The sequence below is a fragment of the Schistocerca nitens genome, chromosome 9 (assembly GCF_023898315.1).
Source record: "Schistocerca nitens isolate TAMUIC-IGC-003100 chromosome 9, iqSchNite1.1, whole genome shotgun sequence".
Classification (NCBI taxonomy): domain Eukaryota; kingdom Metazoa; phylum Arthropoda; class Insecta; order Orthoptera; family Acrididae; genus Schistocerca; species Schistocerca nitens.
In genome coordinates, this window is record NC_064622.1 from 394,433,609 (window position 1) to 394,453,105 (window position 19,497).

General features: G+C 38.8%; 2 protein-coding genes across 2 annotated transcripts in view; one reads left to right on the plus strand and one right to left on the minus strand.

Moving 5' to 3' along the window:
* The window catches only part of LOC126203085 (histone-lysine N-methyltransferase SETD1B), a 188,592-nt gene extending 181,071 nt beyond the window's left edge, over positions 1 to 7,521 (minus strand). Inside the window, exons 1-2 of the mRNA XM_049937327.1 lie at positions 7,375 to 7,521; positions 6,783 to 7,033 (exon numbers count right to left, since the gene is read on the minus strand). Coding sequence (XP_049793284.1) covers positions 6,783 to 7,031 — 249 coding nt within the window. The 5' untranslated portion in view covers positions 7,032 to 7,033; positions 7,375 to 7,521. The remainder of the gene's footprint in view (positions 1 to 6,782; positions 7,034 to 7,374) is intronic.
* Positions 7,522 to 7,679: 158 nt separating this feature from the next.
* Positions 7,680 to 8,487, plus strand: LOC126203087 (cytochrome b-c1 complex subunit 6, mitochondrial). Its single transcript, XM_049937328.1, has 3 exons — positions 7,680 to 7,833; positions 7,936 to 8,039; positions 8,196 to 8,487. The coding sequence occupies exons 2-3, from the start codon at positions 7,944 to 7,946 to the stop codon at positions 8,367 to 8,369; spliced, it is 270 nt and encodes an 89-aa protein (XP_049793285.1). The 5' UTR covers positions 7,680 to 7,833; positions 7,936 to 7,943; the 3' UTR covers positions 8,370 to 8,487.
* The last annotated feature ends 11,010 nt before the right edge of the window (positions 8,488 to 19,497 follow it).

A 19,497-nucleotide genomic window follows, 5' to 3' on the forward strand; every position in this document is an offset into this window, starting at 1 on the left:
TCCGCCACATACATCCACCTACAAACCTTCCACAGTAATCCCATCCCAGAAATCCAGTATGATCTCCAGTCACTCCTCAAATCCTTAGGCTCATCCCAGAAACTCTTCCTGGAATCCATCTTTCTGCTCACCCCTACCACTCCCCACACTCCTATCTTCTATATGCTTCCTAAAGTCCATAAAACGAACCACTCAGAATGGTCCATTGTGGCCGGTTACTGTGCCCCCACTGAGAGAATCTCTGCCCTCATAGACCAACATCTTCAACCTATTACCCGGAACCTACCCTCCTATATAAAAGATACCAACCATTTCGTCCAACAACTCTCCACAGACCGTATCCCTTTACCACATGGTACCCTGCTCATCACTACTGATGCCATCTCTCTTAACACTAATATCTCTAAAGCCCATGGCCTTACCACTATCGAACACTACCTTTCCAAATACCTGATGAATTCCAAACCAACAACCTCCTTTCTTGTTGCCATGACCAACTACATGCTCAACCACAATTACTTCTCCTTTGAAGGCATTACCTAAAAACAAATCCGGAGTACAGCTACGGGACCTGCAGGGCACCATTTATGCCAACTTATTCGTGGGCCAATTAGAGGAATCCTTCCCAATCACCCAGAATTCTAAACCCCTCACCAAGTTCAGATTAACTGATGGCATCTCTGCAAACTCTGTCGATGGTGAGGATACCCTATCCACATTCCTCCAGGACTCAATAGCTTCTTCTCCATTTGCTTCACCTGTTTCTACTCAACCCAAAAAGTCACCTTCCTAGACACTGACCTCCACCTCTAAGATGGCTACATCAGTACCTCTCTCCATATTAGAGATGGACAAACTGAAACAATTAACTGTTTCGAAACAAATGACACAGTACAATGTAATGTTTCGATACGCTGTTTCGAAACAGTGAAACAGTGTGTGTTTTGTAATCTAATAAACCTACACATTTTATCATTTTGAATATCTACTGTATACATATGTCCATATAAACACAAATGAGGTGCGAGAGCGCTAATCATATTGCAGAAAGTATGGAACTATCACTTAGGTGTCTTGGCAGTTTCATATTTCCTGCAGCAAATGCGCTGCTTTCGTGTCGTGTGACTTTCATACTTTTCAATTGGCTGAGGACAGCCATAGCTAAAGACAGAAGAACCACCACGAACGGAACTGGAGGTGGGAGCAAACTGCAAAAACAACGGATTTGCTACTGGGATTCCTATATTCCGCTAGTATGCTAATTTCCCTGAACACAAAGGGAATCATTGTGGATAATAGGCACAGTGACTATAGACTCACAAATAACGCCAAATAATTCGAATAAATAACAAAATATAACAGAAAAAAAATTTTGTCTTTCAACGTGTTTCGAACCGTTACTATAAATTCACCATGCTTCCCAGCCCTTCCTGTTCACCATTACACTATCAGTGATATGTCAAACAGATTGCTTGCAATTATACCTACATCATTTATTCAAAATATGCGTTTCTTAATATGATTACTGCACATGAACAGAGAGGCGTATGTTATAAAAAAAAGTGTAATTTAACTGAATGATTTTCACATATTTATTATTTTGAATGTGAATAGTATGCGTTGTTTTATTGTTTGGTTAGTGTTTATAAAGCAGATGTTACGCCATTTCGGAATAGGACAGTCAGCTAGAAACGAAGCTTTATTTTCAGATATCGTAAGCTTCACGCTATTGCTTGTCAAAAAGATTTCGACACTCTTGAAAGTGTTTCATGAAGTGGTATGTTGTGTTTCAGTACCTGCGCCGAGCCCGAATCTCGTCCGACACAGAGTGGAATGAAACATCACTGTTTCAATACAATTAGTCCATTCCAAGCACAGGTGGACTGAAACAGCCTTATTTTGAGACAATGATACTGTTTCTGTGTCTGGCTCGAGATCGAATCTGGTCTGGCTATCCGAGACAGGGGCAGAATTAGACACCACTGTTTCGAAACAGTGAACCACAGCCATTCCGAAACACTGAAACAGTTCCACGTATCGATACACTGTATTGAAACATAGAAACAGTGGCCAAGTCTACTCCATATCAAACCTACTAACCATCAGCAATACCTACACTTCGACAGCTGACACCCGCTCCATACCAAGAAGTCCCTTCCACACAGCCTAGCAACCTGTGGTTGTCGCATCTGCAGTAACAAGCGGTCCCTCTCGAAATACACTGATGTGGTTGCACTGAAGCCTTCACACACCGTAATTATCCTCTCAACCTTGTACAAAAACAGATCTCCTGTGCCTTATCTTTCCAGTCTCCCAAAACCTCCCAAAGTCTCACTGTCCGGCCACAGAGGAGCATTCCCCTCATAATCATAACGCAGTACCACCCAGGACTGGAGCAACTGAATTACATCCTCCGCCAGGGATCGACTACCTCTCGTCGTGCCTGATATGAGAAATGTCCTGCCCACTATCCTTGCCACGAGTCCTACACTGGTATTCCACTGTCCATCGAACACAATATACTCGTCCATCCTTACACAACCCCTGCAACCAACCTCTTACCTCATGGCTCATATCCATGTAATATACCTAAATGCAAGACCTGACCCATACATCATCCCACTGCCACCAACCCCAGTCCGGTCACAAACATCACCTATCCCACCAAAGCTAGGGCTACCTATGAAACCAGTCATGTAATCTATGAGCTAAGCTGCAACCACTGCACTGCATTCTATGTGGGCACGACAACCAACAAGCTGTCTGTCGTCATGAATGGCCACTGACAAACTGCAGCCAAGAAAGAAACAAGTGGACCACCATGTTGCTGAGCACGCTGCCCAACACAACATCCTTTATTTCAATAACAGCTTCATAGCCTGTTCCATATGGATTCTTCCCACTAACACCCGCTTTTCTGAATTGCACAGTTGGGAACTCTCTCTGCAATATATCCTACATTCTTGTAACCTTCCTGGCCTCAACCTACGTTAGCCATTGTCGTAATGTATTGCGAATACATAGAAAGAAGGATCCTTTATTGTATGATTATATGATAGCGGAACAAACAATGGTAGCAGTTACTTTTGTAAAATATCTGGGAGTATGCGTACGGAACGATTTGAAGTGGAATGATCATATAAAATTAATTGTCAGTAAGGCTGGTGCCAGGTTGAGATTCATTGGGAGAGTCCTTAGAAAATGTAGTGCATCAACAAAGGAGGTGGCTTACAAAACACTTGTTCGACCTATACTTGAGTATTGCTCATCAGTGTGGGATCCGTACCAGGTCGGGTTGACAGAAGAGATAGAGAATATCCAAAGAAGAGCGGCGCATTTCGTCACAGGGCTATTTGGTAAGCGTGATAGCATTACGGAGATGTTTAGCAAACTCAAGTGTCAGACTCTGCAAGAGAGGCGCTCTGCATCGCAGCGTAGCTTGCTGTCCAGGTTTCGAGAGTGTGCGTTTCTGGATGAGGTATCCAATATATTGCTTCCCCCTACTTATACCTCCCGAGAAGATCACGAATGTAAAATTAGAGAGATTCGAGTGCGTACGGAGGCTTTCCGGCAGTCGTTCTTCCCGCGAACCATATGCGACTGGAACAGGAAAGGGAGGTAATGACAGTGACATGTAAAGTGCCCTCTGCCACCCATCATTTGGTGGCTTGGAGAGTCTAAATGTAGATGTACCCACCCAGCCCCTTCCCTGTTCCCATTCTGCACGACACAGTCCTCATTCCACCAACACATACAGTCTTTTTGATTCTCTCCTTTTCCACTATCCCCACCCCACCTTTCCACTTACCCCACCCACCTTTCCCCTGCCAAGCAGACCACTACCCCTAACCTAATATCCCTGCCCCTCCCCATCTCAGCCTCCTTACCCTCACCCAGTTGCCACTCCCATCATGCACTGCTCCTGGTGCTCGCAGTGTAGCTTCAAGTGCCAGAAACTGCATTCATGTGTGTGCGAGTAGTGTTAGCATCAGCGTTTGTGTGTGTGTGTGTATTTTTGACAAAGGCCTTGTTGTCTGAAAGATTATTTGTGACAGTCTTCTTGTTGTGCCTATCTGCGATTCAGCATCTCCACTAAATAGTGAGTGGCAACTTTCCTGTTTTTAATATTGTTACATTCCAGCCTGGATTTTCCATTCATTGTTTGAAGAACCAAAACATATTGCTCTGTCATTGAAAACCTTGTTTAACCAAAATGGCTACTAGAGCAAAAGCAGTGATACCAAAAAATCAAAACTCTTTGATCTAACTGTTACTGAAAACCACACCAGACCTAAATACCTAGAACAAACTCTAGAGGATTCATTAGTCTTTACCATTATTAACTGCAACTAATAATCAAACCCGCAAAATCATTAAAAAATTCCTTTAACATGAAATTCAGTATACAATGAAGACAACAAAGCATAAATCAATCTCTCTCTCTCTCTCTCTTTCCCCCCTTTTCCCTGCCACCACACATACTTGGCACGCAAACCATACAACTTTAAGAAGTTTATCACTGTCACCATACCACCACTCATTTCATCATGTGACAATCTAATATGGAATTATCTCTTCAAATTTGTAACTAATAACAAATGCAAAGCAAAAATTAAAAATCCAAATATTAGTAATACACTAAACTACCAATTCCAATTACCTTGCCACAAATTTGATGCCAATAACTACTAACAAACACAAAAGTAATATGAAGCAGACAAGTAATATATAACACCTAAAAGATAACACTGCACCTGTCCAGTCACTAACAATATTCAATTATGTACCATCGACATTCAACACTAGGGAGAGAGCCACCACTTGGTACAAAATGCCCTCTTCAAACAAAACCACCTCCAAAATATTGACATGCAACTCTAGAGGGTGCCAACACACACAACAAAATATCCTTTATAAACATGATCAATTTCAAATGCACTGAACAACCATGACACCATGTAACACAGCACTCATGATGCGAGTCAAAACTTACAGCAAGTTCTGCACGTTTTAGTTGAGGCCTAATTTCATTGGTGTCAGAAAAATCATATTTTTAACATTTTCCTATAACATGGAAGAACATAATATGAATTTTGAAACATACAAAGTGGAAGGGAAAAATACTGGTAGCAAATCATATTTTGTGGTCATGCAATCAATGCCTTTCAAAATCTGTAGGTCCACCATTATATGCCTACTATTACAACTCTACTTCCACTTCTGTTTCACAACTATTTCAATTAATGTAACAGTCATACATATTAGTCGTAAGACTTATTAGTAGGACCTTATGGCAAACCCACAGATTTGTAAACATAGTGTGTGCCCAGATATTACCAAAATCACTTTCTGTTTATATTGGAGCCTTACTACCATGAATATACTTAACAGATGCACTATGTGTACTGTGAGCTTCACCCTCCTCCTTCCCACCGTTACCTAATTTAATTTAAATTTTACGTGTAACACATAGTCTTTTTGGTTGATCATTTCTTTTTTCCCCAGAGTAAGCTGAACTTAAACTGCATGTATGAATATAATACATTCAAGTTTAATACTTCATTTCTTATTTATTAGTTTTAATGCCATTGCCAGCTTTAGTGTGTTACTCAACTGATATTATCTAAAAAAAAATTACTGCATTCTCACAATCCAATATCACTGTACCCCAATATAATCACAAATAAATTACAGCTACTAGTTTACAGTTTTAATAATATGTGACTTTATTATATATGTGATGATCAGATTAGTAACCTGTATCCTTCCACAATTTTCTTCCAATTTAAAAAGGAAAAGAACAACTTACTACCCATGTTTCACAAAATTTTGAGTTGCAAACAACAGCAACATAACCTCAAAATGTCAGCTATGAAGTTACACACACTATATCCTCTTAACAGAAAGTAGAAATTTAAATCATATATCCTACAAATATATGGTATTAAATTTTTCTGAAAAGCTCCCATGATTTCAAAGTTCTCAGTAGTACAACAATAACAATCACATTAATGGTGTATTACTTCCTTATCTAAATCTGTGACTGACATTGGAAAGCAAAGGACTGAAAATTTGCAACAACATGCTACTAATGTAAGAGTCTGGCGTCATAATATGGGCCACCAATTAATATTAGGAAGCAGAACGGAAATGAAAACAAAAAAACCATCGAAAATGCTTTTCAACTGGCATAAACCCAAACACAGTGCAAAAATTTATAACTGTATTGATGTTTTTTTTTTTGTAGAGGATAACATACTCTAACTTAGAATTCAGGAAGAAAGTCAACTGCTGTCGAAAATTGAGCCAATCTCGTCCTGTTAGTTGACAACGTTTTTCATTCAGTCATTGTTTAGGCCTATTAGATAATCAAATTTGACAGAAGTATATACTGAAGTGTCTACGACTTCATATTCACCAAAGTTTCGCTGCCAGAATGAACATCAAGCAAGAGACCACCGACACTGATGTTAGTGAGCGAGTTTCCTACGATTCATTTGTCAACAAGGTGTTTATGTTGTTAGAACAGTTTTGCTCCTTGTAAACAGCTGTCAGGTTCCTTTACGGCAATCGTATGTAAAGCATGTGTTTCGCATAACAACTGCAGAAGTATAATGACAGAACTGTTTACTATTTCGAATGCACTAATGCTAAGAAGGTTTACCTATTGAGTGTCAAAAGAGAGTCTTTCTACTGTCAACGGAAAGAATATAAGAGTTACAAATTCAACACAGAACAGCTCAATATTTAAGCACTGCTAAATAACAGGTGCAAATACGAACCTTGAATCTGGGAACTGGGATGTCCAGTGGCTCTAGTCTTGTCCATATTCTTGTAATTTGCGATCTCGGATCTCGAACCTGGACAGGAGGGTACGTAGGATCATTGAGCACCGTACCATCGTACCTATACAACTTTGACGCACCTTTCACAAGACAGGGATCAACAACGAGCTTGTAGTTTCTTAGTTTATTAGGGTTATGTGAACTTGGTCGTGCATTCGAATGCGTTTGCTCCATTATCACACTCATATCTGTAATAGAAAAACTTTAATGTAATAAACAAATTTCTCAGGCTCTTCAAACGGCAAACTAGAGCATGCACCACAATGAATACAAAAATAAACCTCCAATAACTACAGAAATGTACGAATGACACTAGAAACTTGAGACATACAACTATTTACTCAGACAATACACACCACTAACACACTCGAAACCTAGGCTTTCACCTTAAACCCTGTCACGGCAGAAAAATATTGGTAAACAACCGTAAACTGGTCACGATGTTCATTTTTTAAGACATCAAGCGGTGCGATATTTGTTAAGGACAATTTGGTAGGTAATATCTGTATCTTCAGCGAAGTTTACTTACCTGCATGAGAATGGAGGTGTCCTGTACGTGACAACTTATTTCTGACTGTTTATACATATCTTCTAAGGTTTCATTTAGCTTTTTAACAAGAGCACGACATCAGTCTCTCCATCATCATTCACTCCTAACCTCCATCAACTCCATGGTTACAGCATTATTTCATACGAAATACTTTCGACATTACTCGTGTAAAATCCCCTCCGGAAAATAAATATATTAGATTTTTGCAATTTACAGCATTTATGAAACACTTATCACTATATTATATTACAGCTTCACTGTCAGGGTTTTAAATGTTTTCGTGACTAGATTTGTTATTGTTGAGTAAACCAGTCGACCATTGGTCGAAACACATTCGAGACAAGCATTCGCTCCAATCATCAACTTACGTACAAAGCAACGAGAGTATTCTCACTTTGCCTTCGAGTGGAATCGTTGAGGTGGTTCTGCGGTCATCAGGTGAATTGTTTGTAATATTTAAGCAATTTTGTTGTATATTAACTCAGTGTTTCAGAAATTATTTCGTGTTCCTGTTCAATTAAATCCACATACTTGTCCCAGCCACCACCATGTCGCTGAAAGTAGCTGTACCAAACGTTAAAGCCCAGGAAGAAGCCGAAGAGGAGGAAGAGCAGGAGTTAGTAGATCCTCAACAGTCACTAAAGGTATGTATATCATCCGAGCAGTAACATACATTTTTGCATATAATAGCGTTAAAGAAGTTTTTTAAGTTAGGACTTCGCCACGCCATCGGCGTTACTGCAAGAATAGTGACCACAGTTGGAGCAGTTCTCACTGTATTTTAATTATTTGTGTTACAGGAACAGTGTGGAGAAGAGAAGAAATGTGCTGCACTGTATGAGAGATATCAAGCTTGCAATGATAGAGTAAATTCAAGAAGTAAAACGACGGAGACTTGCACAGAAGAACTGTTCGATTACCTTCATTGTGTGGATGTCTGTGTCGGCAAACAGTTATTTAAATTCCTTAAATGAGAATTCTTGAGGAAGAATGTAATTCAATTTCTGCTGTAGAGCATTGTGTATAGTGAAGCATCTACTGGCTTCTGTACAAATATAGAAATAAAAGTGTACATATTGGTGCCAAGGCTAACTTGTGTATTATAATCCACTATGATTCTGTGTTCGTAAGAGTTATGAATGGCAGTGAAACAGAATAATTATTTTTTATTAGGCGTTGTTAACAATATTTATCCCAAAACCTTTCCTCAATCTACTTTAAAGTCACATCAATTGCTGTATCAATCAACGTAACATTCAGTATGATAATTTGTGGTAGCATACTTTAACAGTATTTGGAAATAACCATAGAGCTACATTGTTCTCTTATTGCTTTGAAGATGTTTCACTTAATGTATGTGGAGTATTATATATTGATGCATTGCCTGTGAGTAAGAAAAGAGTTAAAAGCCCCAAAGTGAGATAGGGGTAGATAAGTAGTTGAGAACAAAACATTTATCATTCTCTTTTCTATTCTTTCTGATATATGTAATCAAGAAAAGGTGAGAAGGATACATCTAGGATGAGGAAGAACAGCAATATCTTTCCCCACAAGAAAATAGTGTAAAAGTTTTAATAGCTGTTAACAGTGGTGAACTGTGATTGAGCATTAGATTAATTTATCTATCTTGGTAAATGTTGCTTATTTGCAGAATGGGTGTTGTTTTCAATATGTGATCCAATATGTACAGAACCTCAAAAATCAAAGTTGCTGGTGCAATATTCATTACTTTAATAGAGAAAGTCCCGTATTCTATTGAAAAACAGAGTATATGATGAAAGTATATTACTTCTACTACTGTTGTCTAATTATAAAGTAACAGTAGAAGCAACACAAGGAACAAAGCTGTTACATTATTAGTACAAATAACATTTAATTTGAAAGTGCTTATCAGTTATAGAAAATGAATCAGCTGTTTACCTCTCACCCAAGGGTGTGAGTAACCTGCTTCTCCTTCCTCAGCATATCCATCTTTTCTACCTGAAGATGGAACTAATAGATTAGTTTTTACGGTTGTGTGTGTGTATTGGCCATACTGGAATTTCACGTCATTAAGGTGGGTACTGGACAGACAGTTAATACAGTATTTGCTTTGAGGTCTTTCTTTATAGCAGTTGCTGTTCTAATCCTGTGGTGAATAACTAATCGCGAAATAGCAAGTGTAGTGCAATATAGGTGTCATAATAGAGCTAAAAGCAACTAAGCTTACAAAACATGAAGTAGATATGAAACTAAAAATGTTTTCTTTTGTGGAGCATTGAATCACTTGGGCTATTAAACCAACACTATGGCTGCACATAGACAACAGTAGACAGACAAAAATACAGGTTCTTTTAGGTAAGCTAGGGATTTCTTGTCACGTCAGATTGTTATGTGTTATTGAACTTTTGACGACTCTCTCTGTTACTATAGAGTTATCTGGAGTCAGTTTTCAACGTATAATATCTGAAATGAGTTAATGTTTGGATATGTATTACATAGTGTCCCATCTCAATTTTTCATAGCTGATATTTTGTAATTAAACATTATCCCCCAACAAACTTGTCAGCAATTTGTCTGAACTAACCTTACAGTTTCAGACGTTTATAGAGAAAAGTGTGTTCAGCGTGGAGTAAACATAGTCATCGAGGCGTGCAGTAGATCAGTTTGTCTTAACCAAGGTTATGAGGTGAAGGCATTATCAAGATCAAGCCATTTTTTATGAGTCTAGTGAAACACTTTGATGTTCATGTATTTTTAAAGCACTATCTGTATTACAAATGTAAGTTTTTCAGTCATAATTCTTAAATTAAATATTGCAAGTGAAGAGGTACCTTTTAGTAGGCAGTACCTTGGAATGATTCAAAATTATGAGGAGCAAGTAAGTTTACTTAAATCTGAAAATGTTTGTCAGAAAACTGCTTAGCTGTCAGTGGTAATTTGTTATAGGCCTTCATTACAGTATGTTTGAAGCTGTTTTGGGAGTTTTTTCAGTCTAATGGGTTCAGACAATTTTTTGTTCATTTGCAGTTGTAGGGACAACTTCAAGGTAAAGTTTCTACTCTGCTTTCCACTGAAAGAAAACAGGTTTCAATATGAAAGGAAGATACTGTAAATCTCTGGAGCATTGTCTTATAGGACAATTTTACAAGCTAAGTGAGAGTGAAAGAAACAGCAGTGAGAAGACAGGAGGCCGGCCGCGGTGGTCTCGCGGTTCTAGGCACGCAGTCCGGAACCGTGCGACTGCTATGGTCGCAGGTTCGAATCCTGCCTCGGGCATGGCTGTGTGTGATGTCCTTAGGTTAGTTAGGTTTAAGTAGTTCTAAGTTCTAGGGGACTGATGACCACAGCAGTTGAGTCCCATAGTGCTCAGAGCCATTTGAACCATTTAGAAGACAGGAGGCGGTGTTTCCTAATCAAAAGTTTTAACTTATTTAATGGCAAATAAATGTTAACAGCTTACTATGCAAGCTGTGCATGACTAATTCATTCATCATGTCTTGCAATTTCATTTGTGAAACAGAAGCTTTAGAGGTATGGAATAAATCCCGACATGCATTATAATAACAAAAGAGGATCTAAATACATACACTGTATTAACAAGTACTTGCCACTACATGCCAGCCAGCATGGATTTTGAAAACATCGATCATATGAAACCCGGTTCATACTTTTCTCCCATGATGCACTGAAAGCTTTGGATCGAGACAACCAGGCAGATGCAGCATCTTGTGATTTCCAAAAAGCATCCAAGCTTATTTTAAAAAATTGAGTGTATGGGGTATCAAGTGAAATTTGTGACTGGATTGAGGACTTGTTGGTAGGGAGGACATACATTATCTTGGATGGGAAGTCATCGTCAGATGTAGAAGTAACTTCTGGTGTGCCCACAGGAAATGTGTTGGGACCCTTGCTATTCATGTTGCATATTAACGGCCTTGGAGACAATATTAACAGTAAAATCAGGCTCTTCGTAGATGCTGTGGTTACCTATAATGAAGTACTATCTGAAATTAGCTGTATAAGTATTCAGTTAGATCTTGATAAGATTTCAGCTTGGTGCAGAGATTGCTGACTTCCTCTAAACATTCAGAAATGTAAAATTGTGCACTTCACAAAAAATCAGTGAAACACTTTTGGAATTGGTCAACTCGTACAAATACCTGGATGTATCATTTTGTATGGATATGAAATGGTATGATCACATAGGTTCAGTCGTTGGTAAAGCAGGAGGTAGACTTCAGTTTATTGGTAGAATACCAGGGAAGTGCAATCATTCCACAAGGGAGATTGCTTACAAATCACTCAGGTGATTGTTCCAGAATATTTCTCAAGCACGTGAAACATGTACTGGTACAGGACTGACAGGCGGTATTCAACGTATACATAGGACAGCACGAGTGATCACAGGTATGTTTAATCCCTGGGAGAGTGTCAAAGATACTGAAGGAACTGAACTGGGAAACTCTTGAAGATAGGCGTAAACTATCCCGTGCAAATCTATTAACCAAGTTTCAAGAACTGGCTATAAATGATTACTCTAGTTATTTACTACAACCCACTAAGTACCACTCACATAGGGATCATGATGATAAAATTAGAGTAATTACTACTTAGAATAATTACTACACACACACAGGCATTCAAACAATCATTCTTCCCACACAAAAAACTGCAACACTTAACTGTAGAAACTACGTCCAATGTGGTAGCTATAATCTAAATAATTTTTTCTAAGTTGATAATTATAATGTATTTTGTCTAGTTGCACTTCTGTTTAAATAGCTCAAATGAGGCTATCAGCACTATAGTGGCCCAATCCACAGCACATTGGTTTGTGGGAATGGCCACTGGAAGATACTGGCATTTGCAGAATTGATGTGTAAGGTAATAATTGCAGTGTATAGTAATGATTGTGGTATACATGACATGGTATGGTGTCCGTTAATCGGCTATACGTGGAGTTAACCGTAATAGTGTTTTTAGACTGTTTTTTGTGTGGGTTAGGCCACTATTGTTTCGGCGCACTTTGCCATAATATACGAAATGTGTGGGATAGGCTGTTTATTGCTTTACACACAGTAGTCAAACATTGGACAAGATACACATGAGGCGTTAATGTTCATCATCCATATCATCATTTACAGGGATGGTGTCGCCACACAGCTGTGCAAATGTCTTCAAGTTACAGTAATAACCATGGTACACTGCAGGCATGAGTTGCAGCAAGGTCATTAAATCGGTCTTTTTCAACGTGCTAATAGCGTGTTCATTGGGATATAATAGATCCAGAGTCTCAATTATCTTCAACCCTCGTTTAGCAAAACACGTCGGCAAGCGGGACATCTGGCCCATTGGAGTACTTATAAAACATCATATGGGGAGAGGATGCTTTATACTGAAACCACTGAATATGGAACCATTGCACCCTGGTATTTTGTGTCAACACTTTACAGTCATGTATGTTTCTCTATAAACGTACTGTGGACATGAAATCATTTCTTGTGTTCAGTATAGTGGTGAAGGGTTGCCATTATTGTGCAGTGATAATGACATTCATCCAGTCAGAGGGTGTGTAATCTTCGGGTGAAATTTCCTGTTCTTCACAATTATACCAAAGTCCTGGTCACATGGTAGGTATGAATGCCCACTGATTAGGAAATTATGGTGGATTACTTCCGGTGTGAAGTCTGCATGCAGAACCATGAATTGACAAAGTAAGGCCATTTTTATATTCTGATTTTGCCTGCCACATTGATCTGAGTACATAATCAGTGGCATTGTTTGGACGTTATGAAATGCATAAGACACGATCCAATTTCTTGTGGTCCTCGGGATGCTTCGCCCTCGCTCCATACGCACATGGTAGCTTTCTTGGTTCATAGGTCATGTATTCCAAGGCAGTATGTCCACAATTGCTACTTGTAGTAACAGATACCTGTCATAAGTACTGGTGTCAGTAAAGTCCTCATCAAATCATAGTCCTATCGTTGTCCTGATGACTATCTTATGCTGCATCTTGATGCATTCCCGTCCGTGCGCTCTCGGCCTTTCGTTGATGTAACTCTCTTTCGCATTCCCATTTACCTTTCTCTTCCGCAAAGTCGGCTGCAGCATGTTTGATGTTATAGAGGTCACATTTACAGGGGGATGAAAGGACGGATTAAACCTTGTATTAAATATCTGACCAAACATGTAGTATCAGACCGGATCATCATGTTCAGCTTTATATAAATTGTATAACTTCCCCATTCTCAGGTCTGGTGCCAAATACTTCCAATCCACTGTTTCATGCATAATGGCTCCGATATACTGGAAACCGTTTTGTAAAGTTCTCTACCGAAACCGTCTTTGCTATTGGTGTTTTGTTTTTAGCAGGGCATGTGCCTCGCTTATCGATGGGTGGGGTCTGGTGCTGCACTTTGTGTGAAAGAACCCTTGTAATCCTACCGTCTGATGTCTGCAAATTGTTCTTAAAGAATGTTTTACGCACCTTCACGTCCACTCCCTCTTCATTCTGGAAATGGTGTAGACGTGTTGTTACTTGTCGCGACACTGTAGTACTAGAGGAATATGTGCATGCCATAGGGACTACCTTCACCATAGCAAAAATGTATGCTGACTGCAAGTCAAAACTACCTAATGTGTGTTGTTGTTGTTGTTGTGGTCTTCAGTCCAGAGACTGGTTTGATGCAGCTCTCCATGCTACTCTATCCTGTGCACCTAATGCATAGAAAGAGTCAAATAGATGTTGCTGGTGTTCAGGTGAAAAATGTTGACCACATTCCTTCTGAAACGAGCATGCTCTGGGGGTGGGACATTTCCTTGGCACTACATTTCCCTTCACGTTAATGTATTCTTCACCTTTCGATCACTTTTCTTTTCGAATGTTCTGTGCTCACAAGGGTGCACTCCAGATCTGTTTTCTTCCTCATTGCGGTGCAATTACGGTACCAGTACTACAATCCCCTCTATGGTTGACATAGTGGGTGTGGTATCCTTTGATGTACCGGGTAGATTGGGCTTTGCTACCATGACACTCGCTGTGCCACTTGCGTGCTGGCTGAATTGGCCAGGTGCACATTCCACATCTGAGGCACCGGTAGTAGTGTCTGATCCAAATAGGTCTGAAATGAAAATGTTCCTTATCTGCACTGGTGTCCGTATCAAATCATATGAGTCCAACAAGGGAACATAACATCGTCCTTACCTCGCAATGCGGCTTCGACATCGTCACCAGGGCTGCTGCACATGTCGTTCTGTAGTACAGACACACTAATGACCGTTCAGCAGTGTGTCGATCACAATACTGTGAGTCTATACTGCAGTTGTGTCCTCTGCCAGCTGTCATGTGCTGTATGGCGTATGATACACTGTCCCACCGGCTTACTCGCTATGCATACATGGCACAATTGTGGCCTATGCCTATGTAGCATAGGCCACTATTGTGCCCTGTTTTGTATGGCACTGCACGGTGCATAAACAACATCTGACACTGCCACATTGTCCATGGTGTCCGAATACATGTCCAGCGACCGCAGGACATAATGGTAGGGCGTAAAGAGATTTTCTGTGTGAATATCTGTTGCGCTGATAGCCTCACATCATTAAATCACAGATTGTTGGACACAGTTTGTGTTTCACGTGTAAAGCTGACGATTTTTGAATCATAGGACTGATGATAAATGCCAACCTTTTTTGGAAGCATTACATTGAAGGCTATGTGCAGAAACTGAATGTTGCTGTCTTTGATATAAAAATATTCTGCATTGTTACTGACACTGAAATGCAAAAGCTTTGCTTATTTTTATTCTGCTACCTCATATGATGGTATATGTTGTGCAACTCTGGGCATTAACTAAGAATAGTCTTAGCCCAGAAAAGGGCTGCCAGACTGATCTGCAATGTCAGTTCATGAACTTTATGTAGGACATTGTCAGAAATATGATGTTTCGATAAAGAACCCTTGTCTGGAAATGCAATAATTTGGTATAGAATAAATCTGAAGATTTGATTTTCAGATTTCCCACTTCATGATACACACATGACAGAGAAAATGAGCTGTGACCCCTGTGCTTTTCAGGAACCCATGGTATGGGCAATGTTTCGAGTACTCATCGTTAGGTTCTCTTGTATGTGATGAAGGAGTCGTGAACATAGCAGCTTCTTGAAACTTTTGTTGTAGTCAGATGAAAATGGTATATGATGTCATTATTACAACAGGTACTGATGATGGCACCATCTTCTCGCTTTGTGTGGTACCATGAAGCAGAAGATATGAAAGCAATCTGATCTTCAGACTTATTTTATATCCAAATGGTACATTTCCGAATGATTGTTCATTCCCCTAGAAGGTGTAATAGGAATTGTGAAACAATCTGAATACTGATGATGAAATCTTCTCGGGTCAACAGCCAAGTCAGTGCTTCATTGTCTGGCACTGTTTCAGCAAGTTTCTTACTTGCCTTCTTCAGATGAAGATGGCTAGTAAGAAACGTGCTGAAACATTGCCGGAGAACAACGCATTGACTCAGCTGTCAACCCGAGAAGATTTTATCATCGATATTTGCTGAGAAAGCCTGCATTCTCATATAATCTGTACATTCCTTCATGGGATTTGATGGTGACTATAGTGACTTATTCAGAAGATCGAACAATATTCATTCAGTGAATACTATATGGATAAACAATATGCACTAGGATAAAACTTCTTTAAGCATTGCACAGAAAGGTGTATGGTATCCAATAGATTTCATTTTCAGCAGGCTTCCAGAAAGACTCAAAAAAATTGGGTGACAAATGCTGAATATCCAAATGTAAGTTGAAAAGTAGCACACACCTAAGCCGTACAGGAATTCCACTATTCCAAGTTCAAAACTTTTCTCTGTAATGTTCTTTTATTTATTAAACTCTCTCAATTTTTTATGTTTTATTAATTTTTGAAATGTTTTGTTTATAAATTTTCAAATTGGTGTTCTGTAAATTATGTACCAACTTGTTGCATGAGCTAGTAGCTCTGGCTCACATGTTCGCACAGAACCTGATGAATAAATAAATGCATAAAATTAATGTTATTGCCATCGATAACACAATCCTGACGCTAGTTATTTTGTATGGAGAGCCATCGTAGTCATGTAGAAGTAACTTCAGGTGTACCCTGGGGGAAGTGTATTGGGACCCTTGCTACTCATGTTGTATGTTAATGACTTTGCAGACAAGGTCAACCCCAGACTTTTTGCAGATGGTGGAGTTATCTGTAATGAAATATTGTCTGATAGAAGTTGCATAAATATTCCATCAGATCCTGATAAGATTTCAAAATGGTGCAAAGATTGGCAACTTGCTTTAAATGTTCAAAAATGTAAAACTGTGCACTTCACAAAATGGAAAAAAGACATAGTATTCTGTGACTATAATATCAATGAGTCACAGCTGGAATCGGCCAACTCATACCTGGGTGTAACATTTTTTTAGGGATATGAAATGGAATGATCACCTAGGGGCTCAGTTGTGGGTAAAGCAGGTGGCAAATTTCAGTTTGTTAGTAGAATACTGGGGAAGTCAATCTGCAAATGAGATTGCTTGCAAATCATTACATGACCAGTTCTAGAACATTGCTCAAGTGTGCGAGACCTATGTCAAAGAGGACTAACAGGGGGTGTTATTTAATGTATACCTAGAAGGGCAGCACGAATGATCACATGTTTGTTTGATCTGTGGGAGATGTCACAGAGATACAGAAGAAACTGTCTAGCAGACTCTTGAAGACAGAGAAACTATGCTCAAAAAGCGAACTAACAAAGTTTAAGTCTACAAATATGCTCTAACCCCCTATGTGTCACTCATATAGGGGTTGTGAGGATAAGATTAGAATAATTACAGCATGCATAGAAGCATTCAAACAATCATTCTTCCTGCACTCCACACATGAGCGAAATGAGAAGAAACCCGAATAACTGGTTCAATAGTACTCAAACAATCATTCTTCACACTGATTTATTTATTTTTTCTCCATGGACAAATACAAAGATTTGTTTTGGATAGTTTACATATTGATCATTTCCCCTTACAACATCGTGGGAAACAATTATATACAATAGGCCTGCAGATATTTTTTTTTTTTTTTTTTTTTTTTTTTGTGCATGTAATTACTATTTATACAAATGAAAGTATTCTACTCCTCTGAGAGGAATTCCTCAATACTATAAAAACACGTATTGCTGAGGAACTCCTTCAAGGCAATTTCAAAGCAGCTTCCACTTAAGCTTCTTTAATTTTTTCGGAAGTTTGTTATAAAATTTGATTCCCATGTAATAGAGGCTCTTGTCTGCACTTCTTGTATTATTTATTTCCAGGTGATAATCATCATCCCTCCTAGTATTGTACATATGCACTTCTCTATTTAGATGATTGTACTGCTTGTATTTTAGCATCAGTTGAACAGTTTTATAAATATATAGTGATGGGAGTGTTAGTAGTTTCTTAATTTTGAAAATTGGTTTGCAGGACTCATTATATCTAAACTTACACATGATCCTAACGCCTTTTTTTTTTAAGGATGAATACCCTATTTACATGCTTGGCTGCAGCACATCCCCATTCTTCAGTTCCATATGTGAGGTATGGATACACTAAAGCATAGTAGATTATACTCATTTGCTCATATTTAAGAAATTGTGACACTGTCCACATTGCATAAATTGATTTGCTTAGTTTTTGGCATAAGAAATCAATATGATGCTCCCAAGAGAGATGCTGATCTAACATTACACCAAGGAAGGAAGTTTTATCTTTCAATTTTATTTCTGAACCATCATCAGACACAACACTCCATTGAATTTCATCGTGTTTGTGGTGTATTTGAAATTCCATTAGATTTGCTTTATTGATGTTTCAGCTTAAGTGACTAAGCAGATTCAGAAGGATGTAGGTTGCAGTAGGTACTGGGAGATGAAGAAGCGTGCACAGGATAGAGTAGCATGGAGGGCTGCATGAAACCAGTCTCAGGACTGAAGACCACAACAACAAAAACAAGCTTAAGTGATTGTTTTGGAAGTAATTCTTCAATCCAAATAAGACACCAGAACAATTTTGGGCCAAATCATTCTCGTTGGTTCCCCAGTTAACAACGGTTGTGTCATCCGCGTAGTTAAGTATCTTGCTGTTGTGTTCTGTGGGCATATCATTAACAGATTTGAGGCATCCAACATAAAACACTATTCACAACACAGCGTGCATCCCACAACACAGAAAGCAGTTCAAAAAGGAAAGCAATCTAAGGGTGCAGCAATGAAAATGCAAACCTTTGCTCCTGAGAGTGAGTCAATGGGAAATGATAGTCAAAAAGTGTGTAAAAAAAGCACTCGCACTTCTGAGTGAAAATAACGGCCAAAACAAATCAAATAGACATACTAGTAGGCCTATCAGTGTAAATAACAGTGGACAATGTGTAATAATATCTAATACGGAGGCTAAAGTAGTGAAATATAACCTGTAGGAAATGTGCAGAAACATAACACGACTTCTAGGCAAATACATGTTTCCATAACATCGAGTGCAAGAAAAGTAAAAAACGATCTTCCCCAAATTTCTGCACTGTTGACAGAAAAATGTAATTTAAAGGTATCAGGATTTGTCAAACCAGGAACACCGTTTCGTGAGATAGCAGAACAAACAAATTCTGCTCAGATATCCCACTTAAATAAAGATGACTTTGTCGTAATTTTAGGTAGCTCAAATGATGTTTATCGGAATGAAAGGCACAAGTTAATAAAAGAACTGTTTAAACAAATTAATACACACCACTATTCACGTAGTAAACATACCACTTTGTTATGATTTGCCTATATGGTCGTGTGTAAACCGTGAAATTTGTGCTGTTTGCAAACAAATCTCTGAAATATGTTCTGACTTTCAGAATGTAGAAGTTATTGACATACATGGCTTAGGTCAAAGGTTTTTCACAGCTCATGGACTCCATTTAAATAAATTAGGAAAAGAACTTCTAGCAGAAAAACTATTTACCAGTACCTGTGCCATGAGGACACATACACCAAGCTTAAAAATCGCCAGAAAAACACGAATTACAGATTGGTTTAAACCAAAAACTACAATCTTGTTAGC